The 25,555-nt window shown below is 38.0% G+C and overlaps 1 protein-coding gene across 1 annotated transcript in view; it reads left to right on the forward strand.

Moving 5' to 3' along the window:
* Positions 1-23,231, forward strand: part of LOC126237103 (inhibitor of Bruton tyrosine kinase) — a 125,950-nt gene extending 102,719 nt beyond the window's left edge. The window contains exons 16-18 of the mRNA XM_049946915.1: positions 1,403-1,624; positions 15,658-15,826; positions 20,065-23,231. Coding sequence (XP_049802872.1) covers positions 1,403-1,624; positions 15,658-15,826; positions 20,065-20,205 — 532 coding nt within the window. The 3' untranslated portion in view covers positions 20,206-23,231. The remainder of the gene's footprint in view (positions 1-1,402; positions 1,625-15,657; positions 15,827-20,064) is intronic.
* Positions 23,232-25,555: the final 2,324 nt, after the last annotated feature.

A 25,555-nucleotide genomic window follows, 5' to 3' on the forward strand; every position in this document is an offset into this window, starting at 1 on the left:
TATTTTTGTAATATTGCCGTTGCAGATATTTAATGGCCAAAGAGTTAACAATTGGGTCTAGGTGCTTAGAAATGGCCTACGGCCAAAATTGTTAAATATTGTAGATTGAGTCAGCATTCACAGTGTTCTTTTAGCTGTGAGAAGGCAAGTATTCAGTCTGAGAGACAGTGTTGAGGAAGTTGGGACCACAGAACTGGAGTGTCATATGAAGGGAACAGAGTTAGTTCAGGGATGCCTGTACCATGGGAATCAGTTTTTGTAGTTATATATTTGTGAGGGGTATTGCAGAATATGAAAGCTTTTAGAGGTGTTTTCAGAATGTGCGGTATCCTAGAAATGGGAATGTTTGTTGTTATGTCACTGGGGTGTAAGGAAATTCCTCATATCAGTACCTGCTTTCAAATTGAGTGCACAAACATGTCTCCCATGCTTGTCTCCTAAAATTCGTATCACCCCAGACTGGAACAGCTTAACCAAACTCTTCAGCGAGCTATGGACTTTCATCTTGCTCTGGAATGCAACAGCCCTTCCCAAAACCCTTCTCACGACTTTCAAAATGATAGTCCAGTGTCCACAAAACCAGAAAACTATCTGAATCTCTCCTAATGCCACACCTACCCCAACCTCCTTGCCCCACCGGTCATATCCCTGTGAAAGATGCAGTTACAATGCTCATCCCTTGAACATACATACACAGCATGTCCTCTACTCATCCTGTCAAAGCGATATCCTTTCTCAAACGCATCCCACATAGCTCCTAGTTTCATTGTGTACCACACAAAACTTCCTCTTTCTGCACTAGGGTAAATTTGTCAGTGCCATTTCTGTATTCCATTTCCTTGTAGTTGTTCCCTCCCCTGCCTGTCATCCTTCCCTTTTTCACCCGTCATTCCTTTTCTCCCTCCCCCTGTTGTGTACATCAGTTTGCATATTTACTGAAATGGATTACCCACCACCTCACATTAATCTGATTTACTTTGATCCCTAGACACCTTTATCAGACATTAATGGATGTCAGTGGGTGCAAATTGTTGAGCCATCAGAAATTCAATGATGCATCTGTTTTTTCTACACACCAACCTTCCCATGCTGCTGATATGTTAGAGGGCCACAAAAGCAACAGGATGTTAGTGAAAAAATTAAAAATTTTGTAATACTTCAGTCTGCATCAGACATTCAAAGTCAACACAAAGGAAGAAAGAGGTGCTTTAGTTTCAGAATAAGCCTTGCAATTTTTCCCTGTACTGTTGATGTTCTGCTGGTTAAAGTTACAGGATGTAAAAAGAAGATTATTATTTTTATAACTAATCTCCATTTCTTTCTTTAAAGTGTTAACTATGTTTCCATTAAAATTTCATGGTTTTGGTCTTAGTCTAGTGAATAAAATTTGGCTTCTTTGCAGTGAAATTAGAAAGATAACGAAGGTATCCCAAAAACAGTTGAAGAAACAGGCAGAATCTGGCACATCTCCGAGAACAGAACCTATGAAGGTTAAATTGGCATGGAACAGTTCAGATGCACACAGTGACAATTCTTTGTCTCTGACTGATATTATGAGAGAAGAAGTCAAACAAAACCGTCACTGCACTGAAATGATTCCAGCACAGAATAATGAGCTTCCAAGGTACGTTTAATGTTTTATGCTTTCATATGCAAAGCTAACTGTATTGAATCTGAGTTTTCTGTTCGTGGTAAGAAGAAAATCAGGGGGGGGGGGGGCGAGGTATGTGAGGTCTCTGTCAGGGGAATCCTTGTCGCATCTACAAATAAACTTTCATGCAGGCAAAAGGGGATGGGGCTATACGAGCTGAATGGATGAATGCCAATCGCTATCTGGTTATGTGGTTGATTGGGTTTGCGAATGATCAGCGTTGTTATAATTACTAGTGAAATCCATAGATTCAGACTACCAGAGTGGAAATAAACAACTAACAGGAATAACAGGTAAGAAAGGTTATGTATTATCTTCTCGGTGTATCGAAGAAAACGAAATATTGACAGAAAATTTTTGGCCAGATCACTACACTACTATGAGCCAGCTGTATTTTCAGTCCCCGCCTAGCAGCTGCTTAAGTTCTGTTCTGGAAGAAATGTGGAAAATGCGTTTTACGAACATCTAACAACGCCTAACTGGATAATAATCATGGGATTCTGGCAGGTTTAATGAAGTTAAACGGCGAATATGTTTTGACAGTGGCAGGAATAGTTATTGAATTAGTCTTATCTCTAACGCTCAAGGGAGGGGGATAGCGCCACTATATAGTATTGTTCCAGTTCAGAAATATTGTAGATCCAGGGCTGATGCGCAGAGCAGCCTGAGTTATAGTCAGGAAGTGGGTAGTCTCCACGTGACCCGTGTTTACATTTAGTGATTTTTGTTTTTTGTTCTTCATTTACTGCTCTGACGTCAAGTGAAAACAAAATGGATTTCTGTGGCCGGGAGCTATCAAGTAAATTGAAATACATTCACATAATTATGGAAGACAGAAATATGTTATTAATTTCAGATTTTATTTCCCCCTTTCTGACAGTCAAGCCTTGCAGAAGAATGAAGTTATTTTTGTCGGTTTGCTAAAGAAATTTGGCTTTTATTAATCTTTCCCTCTGAAGCAGTCAATGTATTTGAAATGAAGTGTTTAATTCCACAGTGTTAGCTAGTTTCAAGAGTTAGTTGCGTTTAAAGTGCACGTTTTCATCTTCTGTCCTGTATGGCATTATGCCACAATAAAGGGAGGGGGGGGGGGTGAAATAATGTAAGATCTTTTAATGTTCACACATACAAACATAAAGGCTTTCTGTGTCATCATAGCTGCGCGAGAGTGGTGGCGCCTGTGTTCTGGCGCGCTCTGGCAACTGCTGAACGAACCTATTTCTAACAGGTCACGGGAAAATATTGTGAATGCTGGTTTGGAAAGCGATATTTTCAAAGTAAATCTTATTTTATGCAAGTGCGAGAATGTACGATGAACTTCTTAAATCACAGAGCGTTTGACTCTCGTTTAAAAATCAACTCTTGTATGATGAGCCATTAGAAGAATTTCGAGCTCAGAAGATCAAACATTTATGTCATTATTATAAATTTTACAGGCACTTTTGTGTGGTGTATCTTAAAGTGTAACACACGCAAAAAAGATCAACATTATACGTGAAAGCTTAACTTCTCTTGCAGCTTATTACCTTTAGAGACCAATGTTATATGTTAAAGCTTTTCTTTTCTTGTAGCAACACTGTATATTAATTTAAACCATTAACTTTTCCTGTTTGTGTGTTCGTACTACTCAACAGTGATGTTGCTATTGGGTGACTACATAGCGTGTCTTATGCTCTCAATATCCGCTGTCCTGAACTGGTGAGATCATGTGACAAGAGCTGCTACTGATAAAAGCACACCACAATCTCGGTTTTAGTGCTTTGGAAAGTAATATGCGATGTTTAGTGGAATTCCAGTTTATACTTTTACAATATGAAAATGTGCAGCGTATGTGTTGCTGCACATCAAAGATCTTTCCAAAACTTTTTTTTCCCCCTGAGTTTTGTTTTTTAAAGTGCCAGGAAATTCTACGCTTGTGTATAAAACCATAACCATTCAAAGGATTGACAAGTTTTACAGTTCTGAGGGAAAATATACTGTCACTTACCACGGAAAAAGTGTGTATTCACCCAGGAGAAAGTGTATTTTTAACCGGAAAATCCAGGGATCCCTCCCCCCCCCCCCCCCCCCTCTCCCTTGTCCGCTTATACACCCTGGTAAAGCAGTACAGGTTCCAGGGGTTGGAGGAAATGCAAGAGCTACACACTATTTAATTGATGTAATTCATATATCTTTAGAAGGCAAGTGGCACTAGTAGCTATGTACTCTCTTATTGTATGTAAACTGCACCACAGTATATTTTGAATGGCTCTCAGTACGCGTAGTGTTTTTTATGTAGCCATGTTGGATACATTTTACATATTTTATTTGATTTCACCTTTTTGGGGAATATGACTGTGGCGTGAATAGTGCCCTCCACCACACACCACTTGGTGGCTAGCGGAGATAGATGTAGATGTAGAAGCAGTTTTGGAAGAAAGATTGTAGTATTCTGGCCTTCATTTCATCATCTTTCATTTCGATTGCATTGTGGTCAATATGCAGTTGGACAGTAAACTACATCTGAATCCATATTCTGCAAACCACTGTGCAGGAGGTCTCTTCCGTTGTACCATGTATTGGTGTTTAGATTCGCTTATGAAATGTAGGAGTTATTACTTAAATGTTTCGTTGTTCGTTGTAATCGACAAGATCTTGGGTTCAATCACTAAAGGAGGGATTCATTGCATGCAGTAACATATTCCTTGATTCTTAATTAACACTGGTTTTTAAAACTTTGTGAGAACTGTATATACCCAAATGCAAGCTTTTTTCTATTTTCATGATACAAAAATGTGCCTGCAGCTTAGATTCAGGGGAAGAGCGTAAGGAAGTTCCAAAAAATACTCCTAGAAGCTGCCGTAACTAAGTTATTTTGCCACACAGGCCATTGTGTTAGTGTTTATATTATTGAATGTTAATTACTTTTTATCACGGGGAAGCACAAACTTAATATTGCTCATCTTTGACTACAGCAGTTTTCAAATATCCTTAGCAATAAAAAGAAATCTTTCAACACACACACACACACACACACACACACACACACACACACACACACACCATCAAAATGGACATTTTTAAGAAATTCTCCGATATTGGCAAGTATTGTAAATACAGATTTATATTTCAGTAGTAGCAGCTCCATTCATAACCTGTTGACACACGTCAATGAACATCAAGATATTTCTCAATGCTGCCGGTATTTGCAATGTAACAATAAATCCCAACTGTGTTCAGGTATGCAGTGCAGTGAGACTCACCTGTGATGTCACTATTCATAGCCCACCTGCGTGTAGTTCCTAATTACAGCTGCCTGTATTCTAGGCAGCCATGATCTAATTTGTTTGTCAAACAACATTGACAGATGTAGGAGATGCTGCAGGAGAGAGATTATACATAGTGATGACAGTATTTTGTATGGACCACATGTGTTGCAAATGGTTCTGTGTATGCAGATTATATTGTTTAGAATTAAAAAAGTACTCTAATAAAGTACTCCGTCTAACCACTACCAGAGACAATACAAACATTGTCATGAATATGTGTAGTGCTCTATGCCCGGTTTACATCCTTTAAATCAAGTGCAATACTCGGTCAAGCCAAAATATAACTTTCTTGGGTGAAAACATTGTATTTCATTGAAAGAAAACAATACTTCAGATGATTTGTATGATATGGAAAGACTGACTTAAAACTCAAACATGTTTTGGTACAGCGTATAAAAGTCTTAGTGGTCCCAGCTGCACTAGTTCTGCTCGGAATATTTCAATAGGTATCGTGAAGTCTCACTGCCGCCAGTGTCCATGATGTAACAGTAATTTTAAGTGTCCAACAGGCTGAATTTTATTCCGTGCAAATTGCTGAGAGGTGGGGCCACTTTGTAACTCCCACTGTCCACCCCTCAACCCCCCCTCCCCTCCAAGCCCCCCCAAGTCTCATTCTGGAGTGTGGCTTGCATTTGAGATCATGTACGTTTGGGTAAAAATGGAATACTTTCACGTGGTGGTTTGCACCTTATCTTGAAGCATTTGTCAGTTCAGGTTTTTTACTCGTGCATGACACTCTCGTGTGGGTCAAAGAAACCTTTCACCATTAATGATGCCCTTCTTTGTGTGTACTGAATATCCCCTTTCGTATGGGTTGTACAAGTTTTGCAAAAAAATTTGCTATCAAGACGGATTATAAGTAATATTAGGTCATACAAGTGTCCTCCCCCCAAACAATACTCTTTGTAGTAGTTCTAGCAACATCAGCTGTTTCTCAACACAATTGACACTGACATCTTTATGAATAATCTTTATACTTGTGTGTGAATTAACCTGAGTAGTACACCTGTTTCTTACTTAACAAAGAAAGGTTTGAAAACAGAGTTCAGCATTTCTGCCTTTACTTTGCTACCCTCAATTCCAGTTCGTGTCATCTGCGAGTGGGTGAATACCAACTTTGGTCACACTAACAGTCTTCTTTGAATATTGTGACAGACCTTCTACTCAGATTCTGCTAAGGCAGTCATTGAGTGCTTCATGCATTGCCCTTTTGACAGATGAACACATTACATTCAACATCTTCCTATCTATACTACTATGCTTAACTTCACACCTATTATGCATCACTCACTATTAGGTAAGAAGTTTCAATATAGAGACTATACCATGAACAGTCCTTCCAATTATGAACTGTTGTATTGTGTACATATCAATCCAGTGATGATCAGAATTTTTTTTTAACTTGGGCCACAAGCTTATCCCCAGAACTAAAATACCATTAGATCTAATGTGCTTCCATTATGAATACACTTCTGAGCTATCTGTCGTAAGTAGTTGTCAAAGAGAATACTTATTATTGTTATGCAGATTGTCTTATCAACCACTTACAAAAATGTAATTATTCCAATCAATTATTGGGTGATTATTGTCTCATTATTGTCACCTCCAGTAATGACAGTATGATGAGGGGTCATAAGCAGTAGTTCAGCAAGTTTTAATGTTTTTTACATCTGTGATTGCATCTAGTGGCTGGTAGAAAAACCGAGTTATAAGTTTATGCCTGCAACTGGGTCTTTGCTAATCATTCTCGTATGTAATTCAGTTTCTTTCTCAGTGGATTTGAATTTCTTGTATATCATTCAAATATACACTTAGATTTATTCCATTAATATCATTGCAGATTTCTGCCTCTGTGTTTACTTGATTTTGAAATGTTTGGACCCAGTCATTGCCAATAGATAGCACATTTCTCTCTAGCGGGGCTGTCTCACTAACTGCTCAAAATAATTTTAAGAACTGCGTTTATTACAGTATCGCAAGTTCAGGAGTCCCTGCCTCCCATTCTAAATGTGTGCATCCCCCTGTCAATTAGTAACAGATTGAACTCCCCACCTACCATTACAGCACACTTTTCAAATTTGCACACAATATTTTCCAGGCTTTTTCTGATGCATTCCAGTGTTTCATTAATGTAGGTGGATTCTGCCTCTGTATTCATGTTATTTAACATTATCAAGTTCTTTATGCCGATAAGTACACCTCCACCATTTATGTTCATCCTCATCTTTTGGTGTATTTTCTATTTTGAGTTTAGTAGTTCTGTGCTATTTATTTCTAATTTCAATATACTTTCTGTTGCAAGAATTGTGTATGCAATGTTGCTGTTTGTGTGTGACTAATTTTGAGACCTTACTCTGTACATGTCTGCTGTTAAATAATATTGGGAATACATTTTATTTTTCTGATAGACCCTCGTTTTGTGAATGCAACACATACTCTGTTATGAAAGTAGCTGCTTCCAAAGTGTAGTGCACATCTAACTTATTAATGGGAACTCTACAGTTTTGCACCCAATCAAACAGATCAGAAAACTTAGAACATGTATCATAGAATAAATGAGGTCTTTGGCTTAAGCCTTTCTCTCAGCTTTAAACCAATGGGTGGCAGTTATTCTAGTGGAGGATGCAATAAATTACAGGCTGTGCTATCAAAGTGCAAGTGAGGTTAGTGACATTTACCATTTCATTTAGCCATTGAAAGAGACTGAGGAGGGCCTCGAAACCCAGCCAACAGGCATAATTGATATTCAAATCAGTCATGACTTGCAGCCACCTGCACCCTGTTGCATTCAACAGCTGCCAGTACAGACTCTTTCCACCTCTTGAATTGGATGGACCTGAAGCAGTCATATCTCGCCCACACTGGACTCTCTTCACAAGGGGCTCTATCGTCCATCTAATATTGGGATCCTCCAGTAACAAGTAAACCTTCCCTCTGTGCAAGTCTGGGCTTTGCAGGAAGATTGACCCTATCCCAATCAGTGAGACAGCTCTTACTAAGTCATAATTTCAGCAATGAGTGATTTCATCTCAAATCGTACAGATCATGACAACTCATGTTCATGAATTAGTCTGAAAAAAATATACGCTACTGGCCATTAAAATTGCTACACCATGAAGATGACATGCTACAGACGCGAAATTTAACAGACAGGAAGATGATGATGTGATATGCAAATGATTAGCTTTTCAGAGCATTCACACAAGATTGGCACCGGTGGCGACACCTACAATGTGCTGCCATGAGGAGAGTTTCCAACCGATTTCTCATACACACACAGCAGTTGACCGCCATTGTCTAGTGAAACGTTGTGATGCCTCGTGTGAGGAGGAGAAATGCGTACCATCACGTTTCCGACTTTGATAAAGGTCGGATTGTAGCCTAACGCAATTGTGGTTTATTGTATCGTGACAGTGCTGCTCGCGTTGGTCGAGATCCAATGACTGTTAGCAGAATATGGAATCGGTGGGTTCAGGAGCGTAACATGGAACGCCGTGCTGGATCCCAACGGCCTCGTGTCACTAGCAGTCGAGATGACCGGCATCTTATCTGCATGGCTGTAACGGATTGTGCAGCCACGTCTCGATCCCCGAGTCAACAGACAGGGACATTTGCAAGACGACGACGACGATCTGCACGAACAGTTCAATGACGTTTGCAGCAGCATGGACTATCAGCTCGGAGACTGTGGCTGCGGTTACCCTTGACGCTGCATCACAGACAGGAGCGCCTGCGATGGTGTACTAAACGACAAACCTGGGTGCACGAATGGCAAAATGTCATTTTTTTGGATGAATCCAGGTTCTGTTTACAGCATCATGATGGCCGCATCAGTGTTTGGCGACCCGCATTGAACGCACATTGTAAGCGTGTATTCATCATAGCCATACTGGCGTATCACCCGACGTGATGGTATGGGGTGCCATTGGTTACACGTCTCGGTCACCTCTTGTTCGCATTGACGGCACTTTGAACAGTGGATGTTACATTTCAGATGTGTTACGACCTGTGGCTCTACCCTTCATTCGATCCCTGCGAAACCCTACATTTCAGCAGGATAATGCACAACCACATGTTGCAGGCCCTGTACGGGCCTTTCTGGATACAGAAAATGTTAGACTGCTGTCCTGGCCAGCACATTCTCCAGATCTCTCACCAATTGAAAACGTCTGGTCAGTGGTGGCCGAGCAACTGGCTCGTCGCAATATGCCAGTCACTACTCTTGATGAACTGTGGTATTGTGTTGAAGCTGCTTGGGCAGCTGTACCTGTACACACCATCCAAGCTCTGTTTGACTCAATGCCCAGGTGTATCAAGGCTGTTATTACGGCCAGAGGTGGTTGTTCTGGGTACTGATTTCTCAGGATCTATACACCCAAATTGCGTGAAAATGTAATCACATGTCAGTTCTAGTATAATATATTTCCCAATGAATACCTGTTGATCATCTTCATTTCTTCTTGGTGTAGCAATTTTAAAATGCCAGTAGTGTATATTAGACCTCTATATCACAAGTGTTAAGAAATAATGTATTTTTGTTTTATCTTAATTTTTGTAAATGGTACAGTCCTTTGAAATATATATATATTGTAAATCACTCTTGAAACAGTAGAGAACAAAAAAAATAACTAATTAACCAAAACTACTGGAGACCTGGCAGATGTTTTATGTTAAAGCTCCCTCTTATTGTGTTGAAATAGATTCGACACCTGCACACTTATGGGCTTCCATTAACTTATAAATTTAAGACCAAAATACAAAATTTAACTTAATTTTTCCACTTAAAAAATTTGTTTTTCTAAATTTTAAAGTCGCAGAATGCTATCTTTTCTGTCATATTACCAGATACTACTCGCCTAATTACGCTGAAGAGCCAAAGAAACTGATACCCGTCCCTAATATCACGCAGGGCCCCTGCAAGCATGCGCAAGTACCCCAACACGATGTGGCATGGACTTGACTAATGTCAGTAGTGTCGGAGGGAACGGACCCCATGAATCCTGCAGAGTTCTCCATAAATCCGTAAGACTATGAGGGGGTGGAGATCTCTTCTGAACAGCACTTGCAAGGCATCCTATATATGCTCAATAATGTTCATGTCTGGGGAGTTTGGTGGCCAGTGGAAGTGTTTAAACTCAGAATTGTGTTCCTGGAGCCACTCTGTAGCATTTCTGGATGTGTGGGGTGTCACACTGTCCTGCTGGAATTGCCCAAGTCCGTCAGAATGTACAGTGGACATGAATGAATGCAGGTGATCAGACAGGATGCTTCGTACATTTCACATGTCAGTTGTGTCTAGAGCTATCGGGGGTCCCATATCATTCCAACTGCACTCGCCCCACACAATTGCACAGAGCCTCCACCAGCTTGAACAGTCCCCTGCTGACATGCAGGGTCCATGGATTCATGAGGTTGTCTCTATACCCGTACGCGTCCACCCGCTAGATATAATTTGAAGCGACTCGTCTGACCAGGCAACATGTTTCCAGTAATCAACAGTCCAATGTCAGTGTTGACAGGTCCAGATGAGGCGTAAAGCTTTGTGTCATACAGTCATCAAGGGTACACATGTGGTCCTTCGGCTCTGAAAGTCCATATCAATGCTGTTTCATTGACTGGTTCGCATGCTGACACTTCTTGATGGCCCAGCATTGAAGTCTACAGCAATTTGCGGAAAGATTACACTTCTATCATGTTGAACAATTCTCTTCAGTTGTTGTTGGTCCCATTCTTGTTGGATCTTTTTCCGGCCACAGCTATGTTGTAGATTTGTTGTTTTATTGGATTTCTGATATTCACAATACACTCGTGAAATGGTTGTTCTGGATAATCCCCACTTCGTCGCTACCTCAGAGATGCTGTGTCCCATCGCTCGTGCGTCGACTATAACACCATATTCAAACTCGCTTAAATCTTGATCACACGTAGTAACAAATCCAGCTGTGCCACACACTTGTCGTCTGTTATAGGCATTGTTGACGGGAGCATCGTATTCTGCCTGTTCACGAGCATCGTATTCTGCCTGTTCACATATTTCTATATTTGAATATGCATGCCTATACCAGTTTCTCTGGCGCTTCAATGTAGAAACAGTATCTTCTATGCTCCTGCTGTCTGTATTATGTAAATATTTTACTGAAAATGTAAAAAATTGTGTTTTTTACGAATTATTTACTTGAAGTCCCATATGAAGACTTATCATAATTACACAAAATATTGTTTGGTTAATATGTTAGTAGTCAGTGCAAACACAGTGAGCAATATTTGTCTGACAAAAGTGTTAAAAATTTTTGAACATTCTGCGTATTTTGCATCACTGAAATCCTAGTGTAAAATGTGTGTGTTGACAACACTGTTTCCAGTGCTCTTCTGTTTATAACATACGAGTGAGAACATGCACATAAACCATTTTGCATTGAGTTTTGTGTTTGTATCTAACAAGAAGTTCAAACCAATGTCAGTGAGGAAATACAGTAGTGAATGAGTGGTGTGTGGGCTATGAAAAAAGACACAAGAAGGTGATGTTTCAGAAAAATGAAAAACGCTTAACAGTTGTTCGAAATCTGTCGGAGGTATTGCAAAAAATCTTGGTTCTCAAGTAATAGTATCAGCATCACATCCATTGTGCGGGAATTGCTACACTCACTACAAGAAAAAATTTAGTGACAACCCACCTGAACGATCACCACCACCCAAATCTGAAACTGAAGAAGGCAATGCAGATGTTTGTAGTCGTGGGTGTGAAGTTGTTGATGCATTTAATGTTAGAATTTCTGCTGTAGCCCTTACTATATCCCCCTTACCAAAGACTCAGGAAAGGTAAGAAGCACAAGAAGAAAACAGTATGTAAAAAGAAAAGTGGAATAAATTTAAAAAAGTTTTACGCAAGCAATATCTTCAGAACTTCGTGAAGTTTATAATGTAGATGCACTTGGTACAGAACCTGAAGATAGTGATAGGTACAGGAAATCTGATGTGTGGTTTCAAAACCTAAGTACTGCTATCACAGCAGCTATCTGTACTGAGAAGGTACAGTTACTGACACTGATACCAGGTAGCTACTCTAAACAGCAGGTACAGAAATACGTACCCAGTTCCTCATGTTATTTGGTTTCAAAAGCTCGTAAAGAAAAGAATGGGAAAGGTATGTGTGCATCCCCAGATTCTCACTGTGGGCATCTGTTGCAAGATGATATGCTTACTGTTGCTCTGGAATATTACGTACGTGATGACATAGATTGTAGCAGGCAAAGTCCTAACTGGGCTGATGTTATCTCTGTTAATGAAAATGGTGAAAGAGGTAAAAATGTATATGACAGGATAAGAGAAGCACATCTCCTGATGAAAAAGGAGAACAATAATTTAAAAATTGGTCTCACAGAATTCGCCTCCTTAACAACCAAAATGGGTAAAATGCCCGCCAATGAAGGAAGTAAGCACATACTGATACCAAGTAGCTACTCTAAGCAGCAGATACAGAAATACGTACCCACTTCCTCATGTTATTTGGTTTCAAAAGCTCGTAAAGAAGAGAATGGGAAATTAATTTGAAATGTGTTTGTTTTACCATAAGCAGTCATAGGAAAGTAGTACATTGAGATGGACCTGATGCTTTTGTTTATGTGTCAAGAGCTGCAAGAAAAATGTTGGTTGCAGGAGTGTGCAGTGTGTCCCGGTGAAGAAGTGATGACTGTTGAAGCATCCTTTAGGAGGCTGACAATGATGTAACCTATTATGCATTGTGGGAGGGAGGAGAGGTGGTGAAGAAGACAGTAGAGACAGAGAGTTTAGGCATTGGGTCATGAAAAGGAACAGTTCACATCCCGAGGATTGAAAGACAGGCCATAGCAGAAGTAAACTCAGCCACTTCCCAGAATACTGACACATTAGTTTTTCTTGTCGACTTTGCTGAGAACTGGTTTGTTGCTGTGGAGAACGAAATTCAAAGTTACCATTGGCACGCAGCACAGGTATCAATGATCACATATGTTGCTCACTTCCTTGGAAAATAACACTGTGACAGTCATTCATGACAGTGCACAGTCGTGCTACGCTGTCAGCATCATAATTGATGACATAGCATCTTGAGGCCATGCATTCCCTAAACATGCGTATATGACTGATGGTGCAGCATCTCATTTTAAAGACTGCTTTCAGTTTTATGAGATTGGTCAACACTGTAGTACAGGAATTAAGACAAAAAATGGATATTTTCAGCAACAGAACATGGGAAAAGTGCATTTGATGGGATAGGAGGTCTCTGTAAACATCTTGCAAGATGATTTGATCTCGAGCATGAAGCTGTTGATGCTATAAGAGATGGTACTGGATTTGTACACACCATATCAACATTAGTAACAAATGTGAAACTCTTAATTCTAAATGAAAGTACATTAAGGGAATTCCATTTAAAAAAGAGAGAAGAGTGGTCTGCTTTGAAGCCTGTGGTAGGAATTCAATCAAGTCACGACTGACTTGCACCCCAGAGTGGTACATACATTGCAAGGACGATTCTACACGGAATGCGGCCTGTTACTGTGTATGAAATGCAGAGACCACAGTATAAGTTGGAAGCCTTTGTAGTTAGCTGCTTCATGTCTTGTGTGTATGGCAGTCATTGGTGGGTGGGACAGATAATAAGTATTGCTCATAAGCTTCAAGGTATAACCATCTCCTTTATGACACCTCATGGTCCTGCTTATGCTTTCGAATGGTTGTCATCAAAAGATCAGTGTGCAGTTCCCATTTCCCAAGCACTGCTTTTGTTGGGTCATCTTTTCCATGTGCAACTTAATCTTGGCTATACAAGTTCAATGAGAAGCAGATGAAAAAAAAAAACAAATGAACTCTTTTCAACAGTGCACTGTTGATTGTTACATTGTAGGCAATTTTAATTCTTGGAAAGTCATGAAGTAGTAAAATCATGACACAAGACCAATAATAGTTTGTGAATAATATCATAAAAAGAAAAATGTGTGTAAATGTTCTATATCTCATTTTTGCTATAAAATGCTTTCAAACAAAATTATGAATTGTTTTCCCAATCACTTTGTAAAGTAATTATTTTGATTGAAAAATACCAATTTTGCGTGACATTTACGTAAAATCAGTGATCAATTTAAATATTTGAGTCCATGATTTTTTTGACTGTTAGAATAGAGCTAGGTCTACCTAAAAAATTTCTCACATTTTGTACAGACAAGTATTGCCCACTCTGATTGTACTTTCTGTAAGTAGAGTGACCAAACATACCATAATATTTTTTAGAACATTTAGGATGGGGTTTTTGGAGAAAATAAATTTCTAAATAACCAAAAAAATTCAGATTCTTTCACCTTTCTGTACAAATATTTTGAGAGTTTAAGAATTTTATGCATTAATGTCATAGCTGACAGTTATCAGTCCTTCCACTTTATCATTTCTCAAGACAGTTAACATCCTGTGACTATTCATATTTTCAAAACATAATTTTGAAATTTGCAGAAAATTACAAATTTGCATAGTTCATTTTTCAAAAAGAAAAAAAAATCTCAGAAGTGTTTATGTATCAGTCATGTCTCATAGTATTGGGAACAAACTATTTATTGAAAATAAATTCAGATCTATCACTTTGATTTCTTTATTACAGTTTTTCAATTTTCCCTTTCATTTCGACGTTTTCACAAACACTCTTATTTAGTGAGGTCTGCAGTGTTTTAACAAATTATCAGAAAATCAAAATATTGTAGTTTTGGAGAGGTATCATGTGGAACTTCAGCATACATTTTTTTCAGCAAACTTTGAAATAGTGATGTGACACATTCACTCTTGGCCTGTACGATTTGAGATGAAATCAGCCAGTAGACATAACTTCATAGCTGTTGTTATGGTGTCTGGTAGAAGTCACACAGCCAGTAGCCACATTTAACCTCCACCTAGAGATATGCTCATGCCATTTTGTCATCTCTGGTGACGACATGGGGGATGAAGCGTGTCAAGTCGTGCAGCAGGTTTAGGATTCACAGGCAGTGGCAGTGGCAATGGGAATGACAAGAGTTGCAACAACTGTTGCCCCCCCCCAAGTGTCACCATAACTGCTGCAGGCCTGGGCAGCAACCAGATGGCCAGCTGAGCTTCATGCTGCTTGTAGATTGTGACCAATTTCCCCTGCATCCACACAGAAGCATAGTCCCTAGTAATTTTTCACTAATAAATAGATCTAATGAAATACATGAAAAAACTAAAAATTGCTAGGGTCATGTGACACTAACACCTAAAAAATACACTAACATTAAATTGTTTACACACTTGAAAGCCAAGATTGTATTCTCAGTAAATGCTGCATTATGATTGGAATGATATGAATGGGCCATTCATGCAAAGATTGTTAGATGAGGTATGGAATGGTGGGAATCAAGGCAAATCTTTCAAGGGATATACTCCATTTTCCATTTCATGGCGTGTGGCTGCAGTTTTGATGGTAAATGTAAGTAAGCTGTTGAGTTATGGAATGGTACAATCATAGCTAGAGGTGTAGCAGGAGGATTCTCTGATAAAGGCAGTGAGTGTAAGCTCGATTTGCAGTCTCTCTCTCTGCGGCATTGGCTGGACACAGATTACAGTTCATTTTTGTGTTATTGATTTCTAGTTAACTTTAAGAATCTTACTGTAGTGATTTCTCGCATACAACAAAAGCAATAACATAAATTTTTTTTCCAGATCTAAAATCATAACGAGGCACACTCAAGAAGTAACTCTTAACAATCCTTGGACGAAGCCCGTCTCTGTTTCTCCAGATTCCCCGAAATTTTGTGACATTATAGCAGATGAGAGAAAACAGAGGGAAAACTGGACAAAAATGCGAGCAAAGCCTCTTGAGCTTACACAGGTTAGTACTACTGCAGTAATGTCAGTTTCCATTCATACGTACTTGTAACTTCTACTAATAACGTTTTGAGACCAGTTTATGTATTAAAAACTTCGTTAGATTACGTAACCTTTTTTCCGTATTTAAATTTTGTTACAAAGTAGGGGAGCATAGTTAATGCCACATAAAGCCTGTCACTTACATGTCTGCTGTTCTTCGTCTTTTTCTTCTCCTCCTTCATATTTTCATAACCAAATGCTTTGCCGTTCGAATGAGTTTTCATTAACGTGTTGTAATAAGGGTTCTGACACAGCCCATGTGTACAGATCTCATAACTGCATTACAATATTTTTATTATGTTAACATTGTTGTCACCAACGTGGTAATACTTGTGAATCGGATGGCTGAACCGCATTATTCACACTTTTCACTAGCCAACTTATTTTATTGTACAGCAATTTTTTGTGGTTCTTTATAGTGATTGTTAATTGACTTGTACTTTTAGCACTGATTTTGTAATAACCTCTGTCAACTGGCGGTCAGGTTACATAACTGTCATAATAGGCCTTTAACAAAATCCATGTGCACTACACATTAAGCATTTGGTTATGAAAATTTGTTTTCCTACTAGACAAGAAATTTAAATCCTCCTCACTTTCATGTGATTATTTCATGTTGCTAGTTTGTCACTACATTTTAATTGCTTTAGTAAGTGATTGCAGAAAAATGTGTGTGATCTGGTTCTAATTTGTCTACAGTATGACATATATTTTGGAAATAATTTGTACTGTTACCTTTCCTAAGTTAAGACATTTTTTCTGGATGCATGATGTATGTTACTACTAATCCACACCTTGCATTTTAGATTAATTTTTATGGCCTACTTTGGATATATGGGTATTTTCAAAATTAGCTTTTATGTTATAAGGGGTCCTATTGCTGCTATAAGACATGTAATAAAATTATCTCCTTCATATGAGTATTCAAAACCGTTTGCTTGACAGTTTTCATTATTATTGTATCAACTGTAAATGTATGTATGATGGGTTCTGACTCAGTGCTTGTGCAAAAGTGTATAACAAGAGTGTGATTTATTTCTTGGGACAAAGCTTTTATATTTTAAAGAGAACACTGTTTCCTTGTACCCAAGTTCTGTTTGTATCATAGGAGGAAGTTTTCTATAAACAATATGTGTGGTAGTGGAGGTTTCTACTAGGCTAACATATTGTGTCTCTAGCCAACATATCACTAATTCTTTGCAATTTGTAACAGTAGTTCTTACTGATGAGTGTGCTAAACGATCTCTGTATCCACACTGTGCTTTTATATCATTCTGCTTTTCATAATTACGATGATTTTTTTTTTGTAATTAAGCCTGAGAAACAGTTATAATGTGTTGACATGTCCAAATGGGATGAATGAGATGTGTCATGTCGTTAAATACAATAAAAAATTGTTAGTCTGCACCCTAAAATTTTTTTAATATGGAATATTGTGTTTTATGATATTTTGACCTCTTAAATCGTGGCATATATTGTACAATCACCACTATTTATGTAGTCGACTTCTTGATTTCAATGTAATATTTTACGTAAATTAAGAACTTTGCACATCTGACTTCCCACGCCAGATGGCAGTTACTGTGCTGTAGCAAATTTGGTTATATTTGATGTCATGTTATTTGTATATTTTTCTTTTTTACTAGTCCTGTAATCTGACACCTTATAGTTTACCTGTTGATTTTTATTCTTGCAAGTTTTTTTTTAAGTTGCTTTGAAAATAACATGCCAGTGCATGTTGGCAAGATGTGTATTTCCCCATTCCTTTTAGCTATGGGCTTTGAACGTTAAATTTGAAATATTAAATTAATGATTTGCAAGTGCACATTTGGTATTTTGTGATAATCTCTAGCCAAATAAAATAATGTTAAGTCTCCACATGACACGTCACATAGAGGGCGTTCCAAGCCCGTCACACTGAGGTCTGCTGTATAGGTGAATGTAAACAGCGGCTTCAGTTATTTTGATCGTTCCATAGCTTCTGTTACTGCTAATAACTAGATGCCAGTGCCTACGAGCTTTAATTTGTATGCTAAAGGTATATTCTTACTAACATATGGTTTATACTCGTGTGTATTTGTGGGATTTTTGTTTTATTATTCACCGATCACTATGTGAAATGTTACCGTCCAGCACTGAAGATGATCATTATGTGATCGAAAATTGATTTTGCTGTTAATAAATCATCAAAATTACAGCTAATGCTGACCTTCCTTCTAATTTTGTTAAACACATGGTCGTTATGCACGGAGCACTCTATGGAGCTGCCAGTCAGTGTCACTAATATAGCTTTCGGCTAGTAAGGCCTTCATCAAAATTAGACAACATACACGCCAAGTTCAGTTGCCTGAGACTGCAGTCTCTCTCTCTCTCTCTCTCTCTCTCTCTCTCTCTCTCTCTCTCTCTCTGTGTGTGTGTGTGTGTGTCTGTGTGTGTGTGTGTGTGTGTGTGTAATTTTGACAGCCGGCCGCGGTGCTCTCGCGGTTCTAGGCGCGCAGTCCGGAACCGTGCGACTGCTACGGTCGCAGGTTCGAATCCTGCCTCGGGCATGGATGTGTGTGATGTCCTTAGGTTAGTTAGGTTTAAGTAGTTCTAAGCTCTAGGGGACTGATGACCACGGCAGTTGAGTCCCATAGTGCTCAGAGCCATTTGAACCATTTTTTGTAATTTTGACAAAGGCCATACTGAACGAAAGCTGCATTTGTCACAATCTTTTTGTTGTGTTTATCTGCGACTCAGAGTCTCCGCAATATGGTGAGCCGCAACTTTCCTTTTCACAATATTGTTACTCTCCATCCTGGATTTGAAAGAGAATATATTATTCATGACTAAGGTCTCTGTTATGTGTATTAAATTTATGGGAAAACACTCTGAACTTATGTAACAACACTACACATACCTGGCTCTATTCTCTTTCCATTACATAATGCCTGATTCGATCTCATATCTCTGTGTAAGCATTACAGTCTTGCTTCCTTTTTCCATTCCACTGCCTGTCTACATTCATCATTGTACCTCTCTTTGTTTCTAAGTCTCCTTGTTTTCTCCAGTATTTCATGTGTAGTTGTCAAAACAGCGTTTGTAATAGTGTTCCGTTCTTCGTCTGTATGGTTACCACCTTTTTTGTTTGTAACTTCTGTGTCAATCTGTTGTGATACTCTTTCATTTGTTTAGTATACTATTTCTTTTTGATGGTGCTATTCCCATTTGCAGCCATAGCAAGTTTCTGCCCAATTTTGTCTTCTACTAGGTAATGGTCTGAATCCAAATCAGCTCCTCGGTAAATCTACTCATTTTTCATATTGAATGCACTCCTCTTCAGTTCAGTATTTGGTCTGTTTGGTTTGCTTCGTTTGTTCCTGGTATTTTCCATGCCACCTTGTTGCATATTTTTCTGTGGGAAGTAGGTGCTTACTGCTTTAGTTTGTCCACAGCAGCAATGTGGGCAACCTTCATGCTGTTATTACTAGTTTCTTCTGGCAGACTTTTCTTACCAGGAACACCCTGAAAACTTCCCTGTACAGTGTGGTATTATAGTTGCCAAGGGCTGTTTTGTAGTCATAGCTAAATATTTTATCACAAACCTTGTGTAGATGATCGTAGGAGCCATCTACCACATCTTCATCTGATTCTTCCCCCATTGGTGGAAGTACACACAAAACATCACATTGTGAAATTTCCGTTTGATACACAGAATTTCTTCTTATGTGTCTCATCCCTGCACTTCCACCTGAGTTCCTGTGTGTATGCATGTTCAAAGTTTAAGGACTGCTTTATCAGTATTTTTGTTTCTTGATGCATTGTGTCTTCGTAAGCACAGTCCAGTATCCCTTGTTAAATTATTTGTGATGACAGGTTTTTTATGAGGCAGTGGTGCAATATTTTACGCAGATCCTCTGGTGGGGTCAGTCTGGCTTGGGTGCCCTCGCCAGTAGCAGTGCTACTGTTAGCATAGCTTTCAGATTTCTCTGAGCTCACAAGGCTCCCTGCCCAGAACAGAATTTGCCTGCTCAAAGTGGTGTCACCTTGGCAGGCATGTTTTCTGTTAAACATAATTAATTTTAAAATACAATTTTCTTTGCTTTTAACTGTTTATTTTATTTCTGTTGCTTTTGATATTTGCAGGCAGTTGCTCTGTAATAGTACTCTAATAGTACTGTGACATCCTGAAATATTAACACAAGACTTGTATTTTTACAGCTCGAAGATAGAGCAATTGAAGATTTGCTTGCATTCTACAATGCTACAGAATCAACAGATGAACACATTTCAGTTCGTCGAGTAATCACAGATGTGGTAGCTGCTCCTGTATGGATTACATCACAGTCTCATGGACAGTGAAATACATTATCAGACTACAATAATTCGTCTTCTGACAAAAATTAGTTGCAGTTACAAGTGCAGTTATGTTAATGTCGTTAAAATGTATTTAAACGTTTACTTTTGTATAACTGAGCATCTTGAAGGTCTCTGTCTTGTAGCCCTAATTTTTCTCTTTGTGAGTGAAAAATCTATCTGAAGGTAGTGAAGTTGTTCTTGTAAAGAGTATGTCACATATATTTTTATAATTTAGCCTTTGTAATGTAATGTCTGTATTGGTCTCTCTTGAGTCTGTATAGTTCATTGTTATCTGTAATTCTGCATTTAGTTACTAGTTATCTTGCCTTGTACATTTCTAAGAATCTGAACAGCATTTTACAAGTCTCAGTCAAAAGGTAATGCTGCCACTTTTTTTATTTTATTTATCAAGAATTTCAATGCAACTACATAAGTTGAAAACCACATAATTGATGTTAAACTTATGAGTTCAGTTCCCCAGTTTTAGTCTATCTTTTAGCAAGAACATGTATTCCATTGTTGTAAAGTGCATGGTCTTGCTTCTGATATCTTGATGCATGAATGTTTCCACAGCCCTCATCCCACTATGAGTTGCTTTTAGCAGCAAACAAATGGTAGTCACCAAATGAAAATTCTGCAGGGGGGGGGGGGGGCAGTCGTTTATCTTGTCTCTCTATTCTGGCTGTTCAACGTTCTTGGTTGGTACCCAAGTTACGAAACTTTTGAGTTTTATCAGTTGAATAATTGTCACGACACTGCATTTACTGATGGAGGTAATGCAACACAAATCATGTGCAGTCACCCAATTGCAATTGTCATCACAAATTATATCATTGACTTGCTGAATGTTCTGCAGTCACTGGTCTGCTACTCTTCCTCACCCAACGGTGTTTGCCCTTCAGCTTTGTTGCGGCGACGAACTTTTCAGTCCTTCGTGAATGCGAATTAGCATTTCATCTTCTGAATTCAAGAATTCTATCACAGAATGACGTCTGATATGAACATCAGTGTCTGCCATATTGCCAGCAACTTCAGTTCTGACATCTGTTGAGAAAGAAAGGTACTACTGCAGTGGACTAGAGCCACAGCTTTGTGGAATAGTGCCAGATTCAAATTTTTCATTTGATTAGCTCTATTTAGGGAGGAAAAAAGTAGTTGCCATTAATTTTTGACTGACTCTTGTTCACAAGAGAATAAGCATTATTATGATGTAAAAGAGTATATTGAAATTTGAGTTTTCATGCATTATTTACATGGAGAAAGTCACATGTAATTTCAGTGCCTTATGTAGAGGATACTCACCAAGTCAAAAAAATTCTTCCAGTGCCCTTAATTTAAAACAGTGAAATAGCTGTATCACGTGTGATAACCAATTGCATTTCAGACATATGTCTAAACAAATGATGATCTGAACTAGATTGCTGTCTTGTGTTTTAGAGTTGGTATTGTACAATAACAAGTGAAAAATGAGTGTATTACATATTTATGTAATAATACTCAAAGATACTCGTTTTGACTTCTGAACACTGTTTACGGTGGTTCTAATGGCAGCAACTATTTGAGGCATGTCAGTTTCATTCAAGAGTGTAGTGCCATTTTATAGTGATATTTACATCTGATTTAATTGCTAAGATAGCAGTGCTTGATAATATTTACAAAACATTCTTCTTAATTGACTTTAATGAACTGCTGCTGTCACTACCACCATTATTGGCAAAAGTGGTAACAGAGTAGAAGTTCCTTTCTGAAGAGGCGTTATATGTATATGGTATTTTTTTAAAACTGGATTGAGATTTTCATGGCTTAGCAGTTATTACTTTGAGCAAAAAACTGTTACTGTTCATGCTTTTTTATGAAATTTCTGTGAAACTGTTTCTGTTGTATTTTAGAATTCACTCAAGATGTACTTGTATAGACACTAATTATTACAAATGCAGTATTTATTACTGAAGTTGCTACTTGTTATTGTGGTTGTGGTATGTAAAAGCATTGACTACATATCGTACATACTGATCTGAAGCACTATGCTTATCTGCATATTACCAAAATATTTTTTGGTAAAACTGTTCTTTTAATGAAAACTATTTGCAATTCTGTATTGATGTAGTGAACTAATTGCTAAAAGGCAAAAGAAAAATGTTGAAGGAAATTACCAGAATAAATAATACAGTCAGTTATTTAATTCTGTTATTAAAGTCATTTTCTGGATCAGTTTCAAAATTGGCATTTTGGTACTTAATAATCAATATTCTGTATGATGTAGCACATGTAACATTTCAAATAAATTGTTGTATTTACACAAGGAAGCTAATGTTTCAAGAATTCATAAAATGTTTTGAATATTAAGAGTGTGGTGATAGAATGTAGAGGTTGTGTGCTCATTGAAATAGTTTGGATAGGAAAGTGTGTTTGTGTTTCATAATATGGTGCTGTAAAAGCAATCTAAAAGTAGTAATGTGTCTACCAGAAAGCATTGTAGATTTTATGCTGATCTCATACATAGGAAAAGCTGTAGTTTTTTGTTTAGAATGGAAACTTGCCTTTATTTTCACCAAGCATAGTGGTGCCTTAATTATTGGGTGAAGTTCACAGAAAATCTGGGACCACTCTGTTTAACAGTATTGAGTACTTTTATACAACACAATGCTGAAACGCCACCCACATGAAGCCCTGAAAAATTGTGGGGCTGCTTTTAAAGTAACACGTATTCTTTCAAGCAGTGCTAATGATTCTGCTGTCAGTATGGAAAAAAAAATTACTTCTGTATCTCTTGTTCATATAATATTTATGCAATGGCATGAATTTGTTCATGTAAGTTTATCAGTTGTTTTGCGTGACACAATGTAGAATATTGTAGGTATTCACTAGAGTAAGAGCAGACAAATAAATTTTGTAATTAGCAGTTGAGTGTCTTTGTTTTATTCAGTCAGGTCTGATTTACTGTGACCTCACAATTATATGTATACACTTCGCACAATTTCATTGCTGTAAACGTGTAAATATTCAGTAAATGATGGTCAGTTTTAAAATGTTACCTGTTTTAATTGTTTAGCTCTCCTTTTTGCTTTTCAAGTGCTGCTGAAACATTTAATTTTTTTAAAGAGACCTTGACTTTCTCCTTTTATTATTCTTGCAAACTCCCTCCCATTTCTGAGAGATTGGCATTACCTCATTCTTTCCAAAATGTTTCATAAGAAGTATAATGGCGACATACTTTTGTGATTGACATGATTTAATAAAAAATTAAACGTGAGCTTGCAATCTCATCATATCAAGATGGCAGTATTTCATAATGTAAGGATTATTTCCTGGATTCTCAGAGGGATTTGTCTTCAGCACATTTTAGATAGTTCAGTATATTATAATCTCCATAATCGTAAATATACCAAATCTTAACTGTCACATTCTTTTTAAGTTCACCACTTTTGTTCAGCAAAACTAAGTTAATCTGTATTGGGCACAATTCAGGCCACATAATGAAGCATGTAAGAATATGTATTAAATCCACTATTGTTGATTGCTAAATAATATCCTCTTCTGACAACTGTTATCCACCCTCAAGTTTTCCAACCTTTCCTCAAAGAAAAGTGAAAATATTCTTAGTTTCCAGATATCTCACACCTCTGAGGTGCGGCTTTTTCTTTTAATTGGTAATTTTGTTAAAATTGCTTGTTGCCACCATCAGTGTAATTTGTCTTGATAGGTTCTCCGTATGAAATTTGACTTACCTCCAGCTGAGAATTAAGTGTCACAGAATAGGGAGTCCCCCTCGCACCCATTTTGAACAGACCAAACAGTTAGTGCATTAGTTAACCGTCGGAGCAGATGTGCAGCATGCTTGATACACACATGTAAAGGATAATTGTTTATATGTTACAAAGGTAAATATATGAGCAGAATCATAGTTTAATTTTAGTTCAATTAAACGATAATAAAACAGACTTTCATTGTATCAGTCTGTTGGCACATTAAAGTGTTACCGAACGATAATGACCCACTTGGAGCATTAATCAGTGCAGTTGCATTGGATCCCCACCAAACACTTACTCGATTAAGATTTATATTGTAGGCAGCTGCCTCATTAACTGGTTGTTCTGCTAGCTCACAATCTGGGACATTTTTTTGCATGGATTTCATATTTTTCTCACTTGGCTTCCTGTTTATTTTGTATTTTACTGCTCAGTTGGGCATATAAGACCACACCGTATAACTGTGTTAGCTCAAGCAGTAATCGAGGAATAGAAGTGGGCCTGAAATTGTAAAACAACAATGGTACAGTACTAAACAATGTTATTTGTGGTTTGCGCACTTTGTCTGTAGCCACACCCACTCGAGGATTTTAGTACAGACCTTGGATTCGAGAGGAGAAAGGTTCAAAACCCTGAACAGTCATCCAGATTTAAGTTGGTCTCAGCTTCCTAAAGCTGCTTAAAACTAAAGCAGCAATAGTTTGTTTTAAAAGCCCACAGCCAAATTTCTCAACCTTCTTTGTCCAGTCAGTTTTTGTTCTTTGTATCTGAGGGTTGCTCATTGGAGGGAGAGGAAATTATTACCTTCTTTTCTGTGCAGAAACATCAAATTACTACCTTCTTTTCTGTACAGAAACATCAAATTAAAATTTCTTTTCATCATACACTAGATAACTAATATCAGTGCTGCATCCGGTGTACTGATCCATCTAAGATTTCAATTAATATAGAAAGTATAGATGAATCAATATACTGGATGCACTGTATTAAGTATACTTCATAATTCTGAACAGTAGACTAAAAGTAATATCTGAAAGCTTTTAATCAAGGAACAAATGGGTTTTTAAAATGTAAAATCAACAGTGATCAATGTTTTCACAATATTACAAATAATCAGAAAGCATGTTTAACAGAGAAACCTGCCTGTCATTTGTTTACAAGCATTGACCAGAAAGTGATGCACCACATTCTTTTTTTTTTTGTTCAGCAATTATTTATTACATGTTGTTGTCTTTGTTTTTTGGGCTTCTTTCCACCGGCCGGTGTGGCCGAGCGGTTGTAGGCGCTTCAGTCTGGAACCGTGTGACTGCTACGGTCGCAGGTTCCAATCCTGCCTCGGGCATGGATGTTTGTGATGTCTTTAGGTTAGTTAGGTTTAAGTAGTTTTAAGTTCTAGGGGACTGATCACCTCAGATGTTAAGTCCCATAGTGCTCAGAGCCATTTGAACCATTTGGCCTCTTTCCGCAGTTGCAGATATACAAGTTGTATAGGTTAATAATTGTCTTTTGCAACTGTAATGGAAGTCTTATTAAGGCCAAACATGTTTCACTTCATTGTAAACCATCTTTAGTGGTCACCGTAACAATATGATTTTTTCTTTTAA

Source organism: Schistocerca nitens, chromosome 2, assembly GCF_023898315.1.
Source record: "Schistocerca nitens isolate TAMUIC-IGC-003100 chromosome 2, iqSchNite1.1, whole genome shotgun sequence".
Lineage (NCBI taxonomy): Eukaryota > Metazoa > Arthropoda > Insecta > Orthoptera > Acrididae > Schistocerca > Schistocerca nitens.